General features: G+C 39.8%; 2 protein-coding genes and 1 non-coding gene across 3 annotated transcripts; 1 reads left to right on the top strand and 2 right to left on the bottom strand.

Moving 5' to 3' along the window:
* Positions 1–266: 266 nt before the first annotated feature.
* Positions 267–1,199, bottom strand: LOC113904841 (olfactory receptor 2AG1-like). Its single transcript, XM_027561928.1, has one exon. The coding sequence runs from the start codon at positions 1,197–1,199 to the stop codon at positions 267–269; it is 933 nt and encodes a 310-aa protein (XP_027417729.1).
* A 6,008-nt stretch (positions 1,200–7,207) lies between these two features.
* Positions 7,208–7,313, top strand: LOC113906102. Its single transcript, XR_003514791.1, has one exon. It is a non-coding gene; the product is annotated as a U6 spliceosomal RNA (small nuclear RNA).
* A 3,443-nt stretch (positions 7,314–10,756) lies between these two features.
* On the bottom strand, positions 10,757–11,735 carry LOC113904840 (olfactory receptor 2AG1-like). The gene has a single exon (XM_027561927.1). The coding sequence runs from the start codon at positions 11,719–11,721 to the stop codon at positions 10,777–10,779; it is 945 nt and encodes a 314-aa protein (XP_027417728.1). The 5' UTR covers positions 11,722–11,735; the 3' UTR covers positions 10,757–10,776.
* Positions 11,736–12,979: the final 1,244 nt, after the last annotated feature.

The following is a 12,979-nucleotide window of genomic DNA, read 5'->3' as shown; positions in this document are numbered from 1 at the left end:
TGTAAACCAACTATAATTCAATAAAAATAAAAAAATGAATACTTACATAAATACAGTCTAATACATATCTCAGAAATTCACAGAAAGACAATTTAAAATAGCATTTGACAAGTAAAGCTACATTCTTCATTTTCTATTAAAAGACATACTCTCCACTATGGTGCTTTTGCCATGAGTATTTCATTTTTAGCAGAAAAACTTCTGACTTTGAGGAGGAATGAATTCTGGTGTCAAGCTATAAGCTCTCCCAAGATGGTGAAGTGTGTTCATAGCATATATTTTTGTAGGACCCTCCTCAAGGCCCCCATAACCTCTTTATTCCTCAGGCTGTAGATGAGGGGGTTCAGGGCTGGGGTGACCATCGTGTAGAAGATAGAGATGATGTTGTCCTGCTTGGGGCTGTGCAGGGAACTGGGCAGAACATACATGAATGTGGCAGCTCCATAGAACATCCCGACCACAGTCAGGTGGGAAGAGCAGGTGACCAGGGCTTTCTGCCTCCCTTCATTTGAGGGCATGTGGAGCACAGTAAGTAGGATTAGTGTGTAGGAGGCAAGAATAGCAACAAGAGGTGGAATCAGGAAGGTCACACCAGTCACATACAACATGAGTTCATATCTAGAGGCATCTTCACAGGCCAACTTCAATAGAGGTGGAATCTCACAGAGTAGGTGGTTGATTTTCCGGGACCTGCAGAAAGGGAAGTGCATGGTATACAGGGTATGACATAACGCATTCAAGGAGGCCAGGACCCAGGGTGTGGCCATCATGAGCCAGTAGACCCTTGGCCTCATGAGGACCATGTAGTTCAGAGGATGACAAATGGCCACATACCTGTCATAGGCCATGAAGGCCAGTAGGAGGTCCTCTGCACCACCCACTGTCAGTGCCAGGAACATCTGAAGGGCACAGCCCCCAAAGGAGATGGTGTTTTCACTGAGCAGAAAATCTATGATGGCCTTGGGAGTGACAACAGATGTGAAGAGGAGGTCCATGAGAGAGAGCTGCCTGAGCAGGAGGTACATGGGCACGTGGAGCCAGGCATCCATTGTGATGACCAGGAGCAGCAGGCCATTGCTGGTGAGGGCCAGCATGTACAGGACTGAGATTGTGGCACAGAGCAGCCCAGGAAACCCACTGTTATTCAGAATTCCCAACAATATGAAGCCACTTCCCAGGGTGGAGTTCCAGTGCTCCATTCTTGTGTTGTTTCTCTAGTTGCCTAGAACCAAGTAGATTCTTGGTGAATTTTTGTTATGATGGCTCCATAGTTTTGTAACATCAGAGGCCCTGTAGGATGGCCAATCCAATGGTAACTGATTTTTCCTCTTGATCTCTCAATTTGTGACTCTTTATATCTTGCTAAAAAGAACCCATCTAGTTGGAGAATAAGCATCACAGTAATAGATAAACAGTAAGAGGTCACTAGATGAGAATATTATTCAGGATCTAAAACCTAAATATATATCTCCCCAGAAAGATCAAATCACCTCTCTCATAACAATAAAGCAATATTCTGACATTCAGGCTTCTGATTTTTCTGGTACTTAGGTTTTAAGTATAATGTTTAATCAAATGATTTACATACCCAGTCTGTTCTGCATAGGCCTATTTTGAAAATGTAATACTAAAACAGGTACAGCAATGTGATTTCAATAAAGCACCCCAATATACTTCCCCAAATGACTTATGTTGACTTTGCTGTAAGCATTCATAACTGTAGTCACAGCCTCATTAGAAGAAATAAAGTATGTCCAACTTAGTTCACTGGACCAGGCTTTCACTCTCTATGAGCCTAAAAGGGAAGGGATTATAGACTGTCTGTGACTAGAGATTGTTGAGTTTGAGGTACTGTCACTATTGGAGCTAAACCTTTAGGATCAATGCAAATAAAAAAGGAGGTTTTTTTTTTTAATAGGTTATGATAAAATGTCAGCCTGAGATTACTGAGAAATATGATAAAAAATAAAGACCTACTCAAGAAATTCAAATTGTATTGGGCAGAAGTGGTAAAAGATGTCAGAAGCAAAAAAGTTTGTGTTGTCTGCTGTAATCAGGCTCAATAATCCTAGATTTTCTCTCTTGCACCTTATCCAGATCCCCATTCTCCCTCCGGCAGGGCCAGGGTATCTACACACCACTGAGGAGCCACAAAGAGGAGGAAGATGAGTTCCTGTTCTGGCACCTGCTCTTGGTGTGTGGTACCCAATCTCAGGGAGAAAATCAAAGAGACAGGGATCTGAGGTTGACAGAAATCAGCCTCATATATCTTAGGAACTGGGCAGATAAATCCAACTCTGAGCATAGGAATCTGTAAGTGAAACATATTTCTCTAAGTCATTTCCCTCCACTGTGTCACAGATTTGACATTTAGTGGTTTCTATTAGTCCCTGTGGGGTTTATAGGATTTTAATGGTAAAACGGTGTTAGAGCATGTGATAGACCTATCAGGTGCTTTTTAAAGTTCCTTTGGAGGCATTTATTATAATCTAAATGTAAATACATTTATCAGAAGCCAGAAAAAGTACATGGGGTCTGAAGACAGGTCCTGATGCTTTCACCAGGACGTAGACACCCTGGCCTGTGATGTAGCATAGAATCTTCCGTCAGTCCTTACTGATTCCTCTTCATGTTTAGAAAACCAAGAATAGAAGGAGTTGGGATGAGGTTTAGAGCCCAAGCACCAGAGATCCTAGAAGACAGAGTAGCTGAAGTTCTTAGGTCTGCACTGGGCTTCATCTTTTAAGAGGCTGCACACATCCCTGAAAGTGAGACAATATTCTTACCTCAGGTGGTTGAGAAACCCAGCTGCTTGACCACACAGACTACCCAGGGGATTGTTTGAGGGTCACGGAAGATCCAGTAGAAAAGGAGAAGGAAGGGGACTTCCCTGGTGGTCCAGTGGTCAAGACTCTGTACTACTACTGCAGGGAGCAAGGGTTCAAGCCCTGGTCTGGGAACCAAGATCCCACATGCTCTACAGTGCAGGCAAAAGAGTTGAATAAATAAAATAAAGTAAAATAAGTTTTTTATGAAGAGAAGGAAGATAAGACCTTTCCAGCAGTATTCAATTTGTAAAATTTTGGCTAAGTTGGGTTAGAAGTCTGAGGAATTTGACCAAGAGAAGTATAGGACTCCTGTTCCTTCAGTTTCTCTGCAGGTGTGCTCTGGAAATGTGGCACTTACAGATAGAGAGCTAACTGAGTCCTTGGGCCTTGGAAGTTTCTACGGAACAAGAATATGGCTTACCTCTTCTCAAGCCTGTAGAGAATTAGGAGAAACTTCTAATTCCGAAGCTGTGTGCTTCTGTCACACGGCTCCTCAAGTAAGAGCCTCATTAGCTATGATGCATTTGTCAGACAAAGTTCATGGGTACTGATGCTACTCTTGCTGGGGTCTGGGAGAAAAATTGAAAGCAGTGGGAATCGGGAGGAAGTAGATATTAGAAAGGCTGCTCAGAGGAGACCCAATAATGACTGATCTCACTGTCCCTGGGGCCAACACCGAGCCAGGGCCTGTCCTGGGGGAGGCTGCCCCGTTTCCTCATCTCATAACCCCACCCCCTCTATTCCACCCCTGTGTTTAGAGGGACGTAGCCTAACTTCTCAGCAGAAATGGTCTCCCCTAGAAAAGCTGGTTGAGGAAACAGGATGGTAATGAATCCCTTTGGGCCGGTTTCCTGGTCCTGTATCCCCGCACTCTTCTCTCACTAAATAAGCTTGGAGGCTCTGGGTTTCTATGTCACCTAAGGGAGGCACTGATGGCCTGTTTCCGAATTACTGACAGAACTGAGCAGGAAGCAAAGGTCCCTTTCATGGTCAGCCAGCCCTCTACCCCAGATTTAAGGTGGGTTTTAGGGCATCTGTGAAATGTTGCTTCCCATCTCCATAACCCTGGCCTCTCTCATCATCCTCTTAGACGGGACTATTTAAATCAATATGACTGTGCTCTGTGAAGTCTGTAATTATCAGGTCTTCGCTTCATTGACCTTTGTGTGAAAGTCACTCAGTCGTGTCCAACTCTCTGTGACCCAGGCCTGGGGGAATTGCAATCCAAGCCAGAATTCTCCAGGCCAGAATATTAGAGAAGGTAGCTGTTCCCTTCTCCAGGGGATCTTCCCAACCCAGGATTCAAACCCAGGTCTCCTGCATTGCAGGCACATTCTTTACCGTCTGAGCCACCTCTGGCGATCTGTTGTATCCTCTACATAAGTATGTGTGTTTGATGTTATTATTGTCTGCCACCAGTAACATCTGAAGAGAAAGTATGAAACTCTGTGAATATTGGGCAGGAGCCACAAAAAGAAATAGAGACAGTACTGAAGTTGGAGAATGTTAGTGTAAATGAAAATCTTTTAAATGCTCTCAGAGAAAAATGACAGATTTCCCATGGACAAAGACAGATACAGACAGAAGATAGTGAAGTTTTCACTGCCAGTAATCAGACAAGAAAGAAACACCTTCAAAAGCAACGAGGGAACACAACTGCCCCACTTAGAGTTCTCTCTATGCACAGATAGAGTATCACTAGAGAGTGAGAACAAATTACAAACAAAAGCACAAGACTTTACCACCAAAGGTGCCCAATAAAATAATTTCAGCAAGAAAAAGTGTGATGCCTAGGGATGTTTACAACACAAGAAGCAATAGTGAACACGGAAACTGACTCAATAAATGTGTTGCTAATTTTAACTGACCAATAATAAATATATTCGTATTTCAAAACAGTACAATTGAAATTCTTGACAAAAATCAAAAGATAGCAGGGGAATTTTTCTATTGGTACTTAAAGAAGGCTGTCAAAGTAGAATATTATATATATTTATCTCCAATTATTATTTCCCCCTTTTTTTCATTTTTATTAAGGTACAATTTTCATACAGGAAAGTTCACGATTTTCAGTACATATTTTGCAGGTTTTTTTTTTTTTTAATGTATTTTCAAGGGGAGACCCAATTTAATTTGTAACATGGGGTTAAAATCAAAGTAACAGCAGGGCTGCTTTTCTTCTGGGGACATTAGGAGAGAATTTTCTATCTTTTGGAGGCTCCCCACAAGCCTTGGCTTATGGCCCCCTTCCAGTAATGGCACACCTCCATCTTTCTGTTGTCACATCTCCTCTGACTTCTGCCTCCTTCTTATAAAGACTCTTGTGATTACATCTGGAAAATCAAGGATTTTAATTTATTTATTTGACTGTGCTGGGCCTTGAGTGCGGTAGTTGTGGCCTGCAAACTCTTAGCTGGGGCATGTGAGATCTAGGGATTGAACCTGGTTCTTATACATTGGGAGAGAGAAGTCTTAGCCTCTGGACAACCAGGGAAGTTCCTAAGACGCAGATATTTTTGCAAGGTCAGTATTCTGCCTACCTTATGGGGTTTTGAGCAGGGAAGTGGTATGAGTTGAACTGTATTTTAAAAGAATCACTCTGCCTGCTGTGTGGAGGAGGAAAACAGTGTAAACCAGGAGACCCATTGGGACGCTGGGGCAATGGTCCTAGTGAGAGATGGTAGTGCCCAGGACCAGAAGTGAAGTGCTGAAAAGTGGTCAAATTCTGGACTTTTTGCAGAAAATGATTTGTCAATGGAATGCATGAGATGTGTAAGATGATAACAATTTTTTTCTTGTCTTTTTGCAGAATAATGATAACATTTGTTTATCACATTAAAGTTTTCAATAAGATTCTACATGAATTTTTCATTAGAACTACCTACAACAGTATTTTGTGTTATTATTTTTTTTGTTGTTGTGTGATTGAGGACTAAATTTTAAATTTTATTTAATTTTAATTAAAACTTTAAATATCTATATGTAGCTGGTGGCTATCATATTATACAGTGTAGGGCTAAAGATGTCCTTAGACAAATTTAGGAAATTGGGTTTTGGGTCACACCGCTTGTAGCAGGCTTTCCCAGGTGGTGCTCAAATCTGATTTCCTGAGGATGCTTCAATTCCTAACTGAAGTGCAAAGAGCAGTTTCCATTCTTTTTTTGAAGATTCACATTGTAATTGTACAACCTTCATAAGTATAGCAGGGATCCACACATTACATTATCTGTTCTCATAAATTTTCCCATTCTAGTTGAAACCATGTAATATATGGTTTCCTTGATATCTTGTACACATTTTCCAACTGTGGAAGTATATATATGTAAATATTTATCTTTATACTCTTTCCTTTTTTTTATATAATTATGTTTATTTTTTTTTAATTTTACTGTGCTTTGGTTTAGTGAACTTTATAGATACATGTTTTTTTTTTTTTTTTTCCTTGTTAATTTTCTGTTTAGTTGATCTATCCATAGGTGTGAGTGGGGTATTAAAGTCTCCCACTATTATTGTGTTATTGTTAATTTCTCCTTTCATACTTGTTAGCATTTGTCTTACATACTGCGGTGCTCCCATGTTGGGTGGATGTATATTTATAATTGTTATATCTTCTTCTTGGATTGATCCTTTGATCATTATGTAGTGACCTTCTTTGTCTCTTTTCACAGCCTTTGTTTTAAAGTCTAATTTATCTGATACGAGTATTGTGACTCCTGCTTTCTTTTGGTCCCTATTTGCATGGAAAATCTTTTTCCAGCCCTTCACTTTCAATTTTGCAGGTTTTGAAAAATATATATAGTATATAACCACCACCAAAATCAAGATAGAGAAGTTGTATTGACTCTGCAAATTCTCTGTTGCCCTGGGTATTCATATCCCACCCTCACCCAAACTCTTGCCAACTCTCTGATCTGTTTACTGTTGCTCCTATTTTTGTGTTTTTCTGCATGTTCTATGAATGGTTTCAGATATTTTGAGTCTAGCTCCTTTCACTTAACATAATATGTTTGAAATTCATCCATATTCTGCTATTAGTCTGTTACCACTTTTTGCTTAGCAGTGTTCAGTCGTCTGGGTGTATCATAATTTGTTTATCCATTCACCAGTTAAAGGACATTCGTGTTGTTTCCAGTTTCTGTTGTTTGTGGAAAAAGTCATTCTAAATATTCACATGTAGGTTTTTGAGTAAACATAAGTTGCTATCCACTTGGGTAAGTACCTTGTAGTGAGCTTGCTCACTTATGATAAGTGCATTAAGTTGATAAGGAACTGTTTTCCATTGTGACGAATCCATTTTCATTCCCAATTTTATTCTCATTTTTCATTCTGTTAAGCGATAAAATATAGAGTCTTTAAATTCTGATTAAAAGTGAAGAAAAGTGCTTACTTTGGCAGCACATATACTGAAATTGGAACAATACAGAAAATATTAGTGTGGCCCCTGTGCAAGGATGACAAAAGATTCATGAAGTGTTCAAAATTTTTGTTCATTTCTATACTATTCACAACTGCCAGGACATGGAAGCAACCTACATGTCCATTGACAGATGAATGGATAAAGAAGGTGTAGTACATATACACTAATACAGTGAAATATTAGCCACACACAGGAATTTGAGTCAGTTCTAGTGAAACGGATGAACCTGGAGCCTGTTATACAGAGTGAAATAAATCAGAAAGAGAAAAACAAATGATGTATATGAACACAAATATGGTATCTAGAAAAAATGGTACCGATGAACCTATTAATATTTGTAGGGCAGTAATAGAGATGCAGACATAGAGCACAGCGGGGGAAGGAGAGGGTAGGACGAGTTGAGAGAGTAGTATTGAAACATACATTACCACAGGTGAAATAGACAGCCAGTGGGAATTTGCTGTATGACCCAGGGAGTTCAGTCCAGTGTTCTGTGACAACCTAAAGGGATGGGATGGGGTGGCAGGTGGCAAGAGGGAAGGGACGTGTGTAAATCTATGGCTGAATCATGCTGATGTATGGCAGAAATCAACACAACATTGTAAAGCAATCATCCTGGTATTAGCATTTAAAGAAAAAAGAAGAGTTTGGGGTAATGAGCAGGGTCATTTAAGCAAGTAAACAAGGATGTGCAATTCAAGACAGAAAGTCATTTGGGGACACACACACATACACACACACACACAGAGTTGGAAACTGAAAATTAATGAGTTAAATCCTGACTATTTAGCAATTCTGGAAATATTCTTAAAATTATTAAAAGTCTTTCTGAGATATGTAGATTATAAAGATTTATTGTATCTTCTATGGAAAGTAGCTGTTAATCACTATGCCCTTTTAGGCTCATTGGTAATCGTTAGTAATAGTATTAAAATTCACATTTTATAAAATATATGAACAGTCATTTCTTTGTCAGACAGATGAGTCATACACCTCTGTCACTGTTTGACAAGCACTACTCTAGTGCTGAGGGATTGAGTGGGGGCAGCCTGATTACGGTGGCATGAATCATGAATGGTAGAAAAGCATCAGAAGCTATAGGTACAGTTAAGTCTTTCAAGACTATTTGCTCTGAGAAATGGAAGGGGGAGCCTCTTTAAGATGGGAGATACTGGAGCATGTGTTTAACCTGTAGTAAATGTTCTTGTAAGGAGGGAGATGATACAGAGGGAAGCAAGAAATTCCAAGACCAGTATCTTTGAGAAGTGAGAGAGCCTGGCTGAAGAGTACTATTGGAGGATCTGGCCACTGATGGCCTCTTTTTTATTTGACAGTGGAATATTAGTCATAAAAAAAGCAATTCTACCACTTGTATAGCAATGTTGATGGACCTAGAGAATGTGATGGGCTCTTCTGAAAGAAAAAACACTATGTGCAGACGGGCTGGTGAGTGTGGTATTGGAAGGTGAGGGAGTCCTATATGACGCCTTCTCTTTTCTCAGTGATGCAAAGTCATAAGCTAAGAGTCAAGGGTGTTTTTAAAAAGAATAACAGATTTATTAGGGTAGGGCAATAGGATACTATGTCCCTGGAATTTAAGACTGAGTATTGCAAAAAGACATTATTTCCAAATCAGTGTGAGTTACATGCAATTGCAATTAATATACTAATAGGATTTTTTAGACATTTAGCAGATGACTCAAAAGTTCATCAGGAGGAATAAGCAGATGATAAAACTTTAAGAAATATGAGGAAATACGAGAAAGGATACCCCTTACAAAACACAGAAACTAGAGAACATACCCAGAAATACTCCCTACTGCTCTACTTCTAAAAAGAGAGTTTATAGTCAAGGGGTTGTAAATAATAGTGAGAAGATCCATGATAGGAGAAAGTTATTAAGGAAGCTAAAAGTAAAATCAGCTATTTAGAAACATATTAACTTAAAGTTTCACCATCCATCATGTACCAAAATAACTGCAGAGAAATTAAAGCTAATGTCACTTGTGAGATTATTAAAGAGATCTAAGAGAAATATGCAAATTTCTCTGAACAAACAATGGGAATTGTAATGGCACAATTACCTTAAAAATACAAAGGAAAATATGAATATATGAAACTACATAAATATTGGAGCACTTCTCTATCCAACAGACTCCACTACATATCTAATTTTAAACCTCAGTAATAAACTAAAAATAAATGTTGGAACATGAATAACTGTCAAATTGTTGGGGACCTTTGTCTATAAAGAGCTAAAATAAAGAGTTAAAATAAAACCAAGTAAGTAATATAAATGAAAACATCTGTTACATTTTCATTGATATGTTTAATAAATTAGCAAATAGTTCATATAATGAGATAGCCCTAGAAAGAGTACAGTGAGGCAGGCACTCCCACATAATGCTAGCCAGTATGCAAACAGTTTCCAGCTTTCTCAGAAGCAGTCAGCTCTGGCTCTTTGTAAAGAATTAATTTTTTTTTTTTTTTTTGCCTATATCCAGTAATTTCACTTCTAAAAATTTGACCTACCATAGTAAGAAAATTTGGGGGAACAAAATTAAATGTAAGCAAATCCCTAAATACATTATATAGGATTCAAATGATGATACTACATAGTCATTTATATTGATCATTTATCAAGACTATTTACTAGTTATTCATATAGCAGCTAGCACATATTAAGCACTATTTGCCAGGCTCTGGTCTAAGTGTGTAATTATCTTATTCAAGTCCCTACAAAACATCATGAGGTTATCATAAATCCTATTATTATCACCACTTTTCAGATGAGCAAACTGAGACACAAATGATTCAATTTAATGTTCACAGATGATAAAGTGACAGCAGAGATTACACTCGGCACGCTGACCCCCTCCCTCCCTCCCTCCTCCTCTTCTCTCCACCCCTACCCTATAGTGTTCCCTCTTCACAAGAAGAAGCTTCACCAAATTTTAAATGACAATAAAGCAAGACCTTAACCAACATGTACAGAACTATTTGGTAAACTGCATGTATGAATAACCCAAAAAAGTGAATGTCAAACTTGAGAGTCCCTTGGACTGCAAGGGGATCCAACCAGTCCATCCTAAAGGAAATCAGTCCTGACTATTCATTGGAAGGACTGATGCTGAAGCTGAAGCTCCAATACCTTGGCCACCTGATGAACTGACTCATTTGAAAAGACCCATGATGCTGGGTTTTATTGGTTTCTGTCTTTTAATTTTAAATTAAGTCACTATTAAATTTTCCCATTTGGATTTTTCCATTATCTCAACAAAAACTGTCCCTTGAAACTGAAGTAGATGCATAGACACAAACTGATTCTTCTTTCCAAATAATTATTTAAACAACAGCTACATAACAGACAAGAAGTCCAGTATATCTAAGAATCTTATTCAAACAAGAGAAGTCTTCCTCTGATTTTAAGAGGCTATTGGAGTTTGCTCAGACTAAATCTACTGATATTGATGACTGATACATGATATTGACTGAAACTTAATCCCCTAGCATGTCTATTTTGTAACTGTGTCAGGAGTGTGTCCGCAGCATGTATTTTTGTAGGACCCTTCTCAAGGCCCCCATGACCTCTTTATTCCTCAGGCTGTAGATGAGGGGGTTCAGGGCTGGGGTGACCATCGTGTAGAAGACAGAGATGATGTTGTCTTTCTTGGGACTGTGCAGGAAACTGGGCAGAACATACATGAATGTGGCAGCTCCATAGAACATCCCGACCACTGTCAGGTGGGAAGAGCAGGTGATCAGAGCTTTCTGTCTCCCTTCATTTGAGGGCATGTGGAGCACAGTAAGTAGGATTACTGAATAGGAGACAAGTATAGCAACAAAAGAGGGAATCAGAAAGGTCACACCCATCACATACACCATGAGTTCATATCTGGAAGTATCTGCACAGGCCCACTTCAACAGAGGTGGAATCTCACAGAGCAGGTGGCTGATCTTCCGGGACATGCAGAAAGAGAAGTGCATGATATACAAAGTATGACCTAAAGCATTCAGGGATGCCAGGACCCAGGGTGTGACCACCATGAGCCAACAGACCCTTGGCCTCATGAGGACCATGTAGTTCAGAGGATGACAAATGGCCACATACCTGTCATAGGCCATGAAGGCCAGTAGGAGGTCCTCTGCACCACCGAGGGTCAGTACTAGGAACACCTGAAGGGCACAGCCCCCAAAGGAGATGGTGTTTTCACTGAGCAGAAAATCCACAATGGCCTTGGGAGTGACAACAGATGTGAAGAGGAGGTCCATGAGAGAGAGCTGCCTGAGCAGCAGGTACATGGGCACATGGAGCCGGGCATCCATTGTGATGGCCAGGAGCAGCAGACCATTGCTGGTGAGAGCCAGCGTGTACAGGACTGTGATTGTAGCGCAGAGCAGCTCAGGAGACCCACTGTCGTTCAGAATCCCCATCAATATGAAGCCACTTCCCAGGGTGGAGTTCCAAGGCTCCATTGTGTTGTTTCTTTAGTTGCCTGGAAACAAATGGATCCTTGGTGAATTTTTGTTATGATAGTCTCATAGTTTTATACCATCAGAGTTCCCATAGGATGGCCAACATGAATCCAGTGGGATGATGCCTTTCCCACTGGTAACTGATTTTTTTCTCTTAATCTCTCAGTTTCTGACTTTTTAAATTGTATCTTGATAAACAAAGAGCCCATCTAATTGGAAAATAAACATCACTGTAAGAGCTAAACATTAAGAGATTACTACATGAGGATTGTTCAGGACATCAAACCTGAACATGTATCTCCCTAGAAAGTCAAATCATCTCTTTCACAACAATAAAGAAATATTCTACTACACATGCTCCTGATTTTTTCTGGTACCTATGTTTTAAGTAGAATGTTAATAATTTATATACCCAGTCAGTGTTCTGCATAAGTCTTTTTTTTTTAATTGATTTTCTGAAACAGGCAGGGAAATGTGATTTCAATAACGCACCTCAATATACTTCTCCACATAATTTGTGTTATTCATCCTACCTTCTCACTTTTGCTTAGACTCAGATCCCCATTCTCCCTTTGACAGCGCTAGGGTATCCACACTGGATTGAATGGCCACACAGAAGGAGAAGAAGAGCTCTTGATCTGGAAATGGCTCTTGGAGTGTTGCACCCAATCGCAGGGAGAAAACAGAGAGCCAGGCACCTGAGAATGACAGGAATCTGTGTCGCTCAGCGTGGGAACTGGGTAGATAAGTCCAGTTTTGAACACAGTGAAGCATATTTCTAAAAATCACTTTCCTCTATTGTGTCCTATATTTTGACGTTTCACTAATTGCCATCAACCTCTACAAGGTCCACAGAATTTTGATGGTAAAAGGTATTACAGCATATCACAGACTTTTCATCTACTCTTAAATGTTCCTTTGGAGGCATTTATTGCAATGTAGCTGCCAACACTTTTATCAAAGGTCAGCAAAGTCTGGGAGTTTAAAAACAGGTCCTGAGGCTTCCAGCAGGAAGCAGATACCCTGGTCTGGGATATAACTTAGAATCTTAGAGCAGACTGTCAGATTCACCAATTCCTCTTCATGTTTAGAAAACCAAGAATATAGGAGTTTGGGATGGGGTACAGACCAAAGCACCATAGAACTTGGAAGTCAGAGTAGCTGAAGTTCATATGTGTGCACTGGGCTCCATCTCTCAACTCAGCATTCCTAGAAGCTGCACACTTTCCTGAAAATGAGACAACACCCTTACTGTGGG

The sequence above is a fragment of the Bos indicus x Bos taurus genome, chromosome 15, assembly GCF_003369695.1.
Source record: "Bos indicus x Bos taurus breed Angus x Brahman F1 hybrid chromosome 15, Bos_hybrid_MaternalHap_v2.0, whole genome shotgun sequence".
Lineage (NCBI taxonomy): Eukaryota > Metazoa > Chordata > Mammalia > Artiodactyla > Bovidae > Bos > Bos indicus x Bos taurus.
The sequence above is the reverse complement of the archived record's forward strand: the minus strand, read 5'-3'. Positions and strand labels throughout refer to the sequence as shown.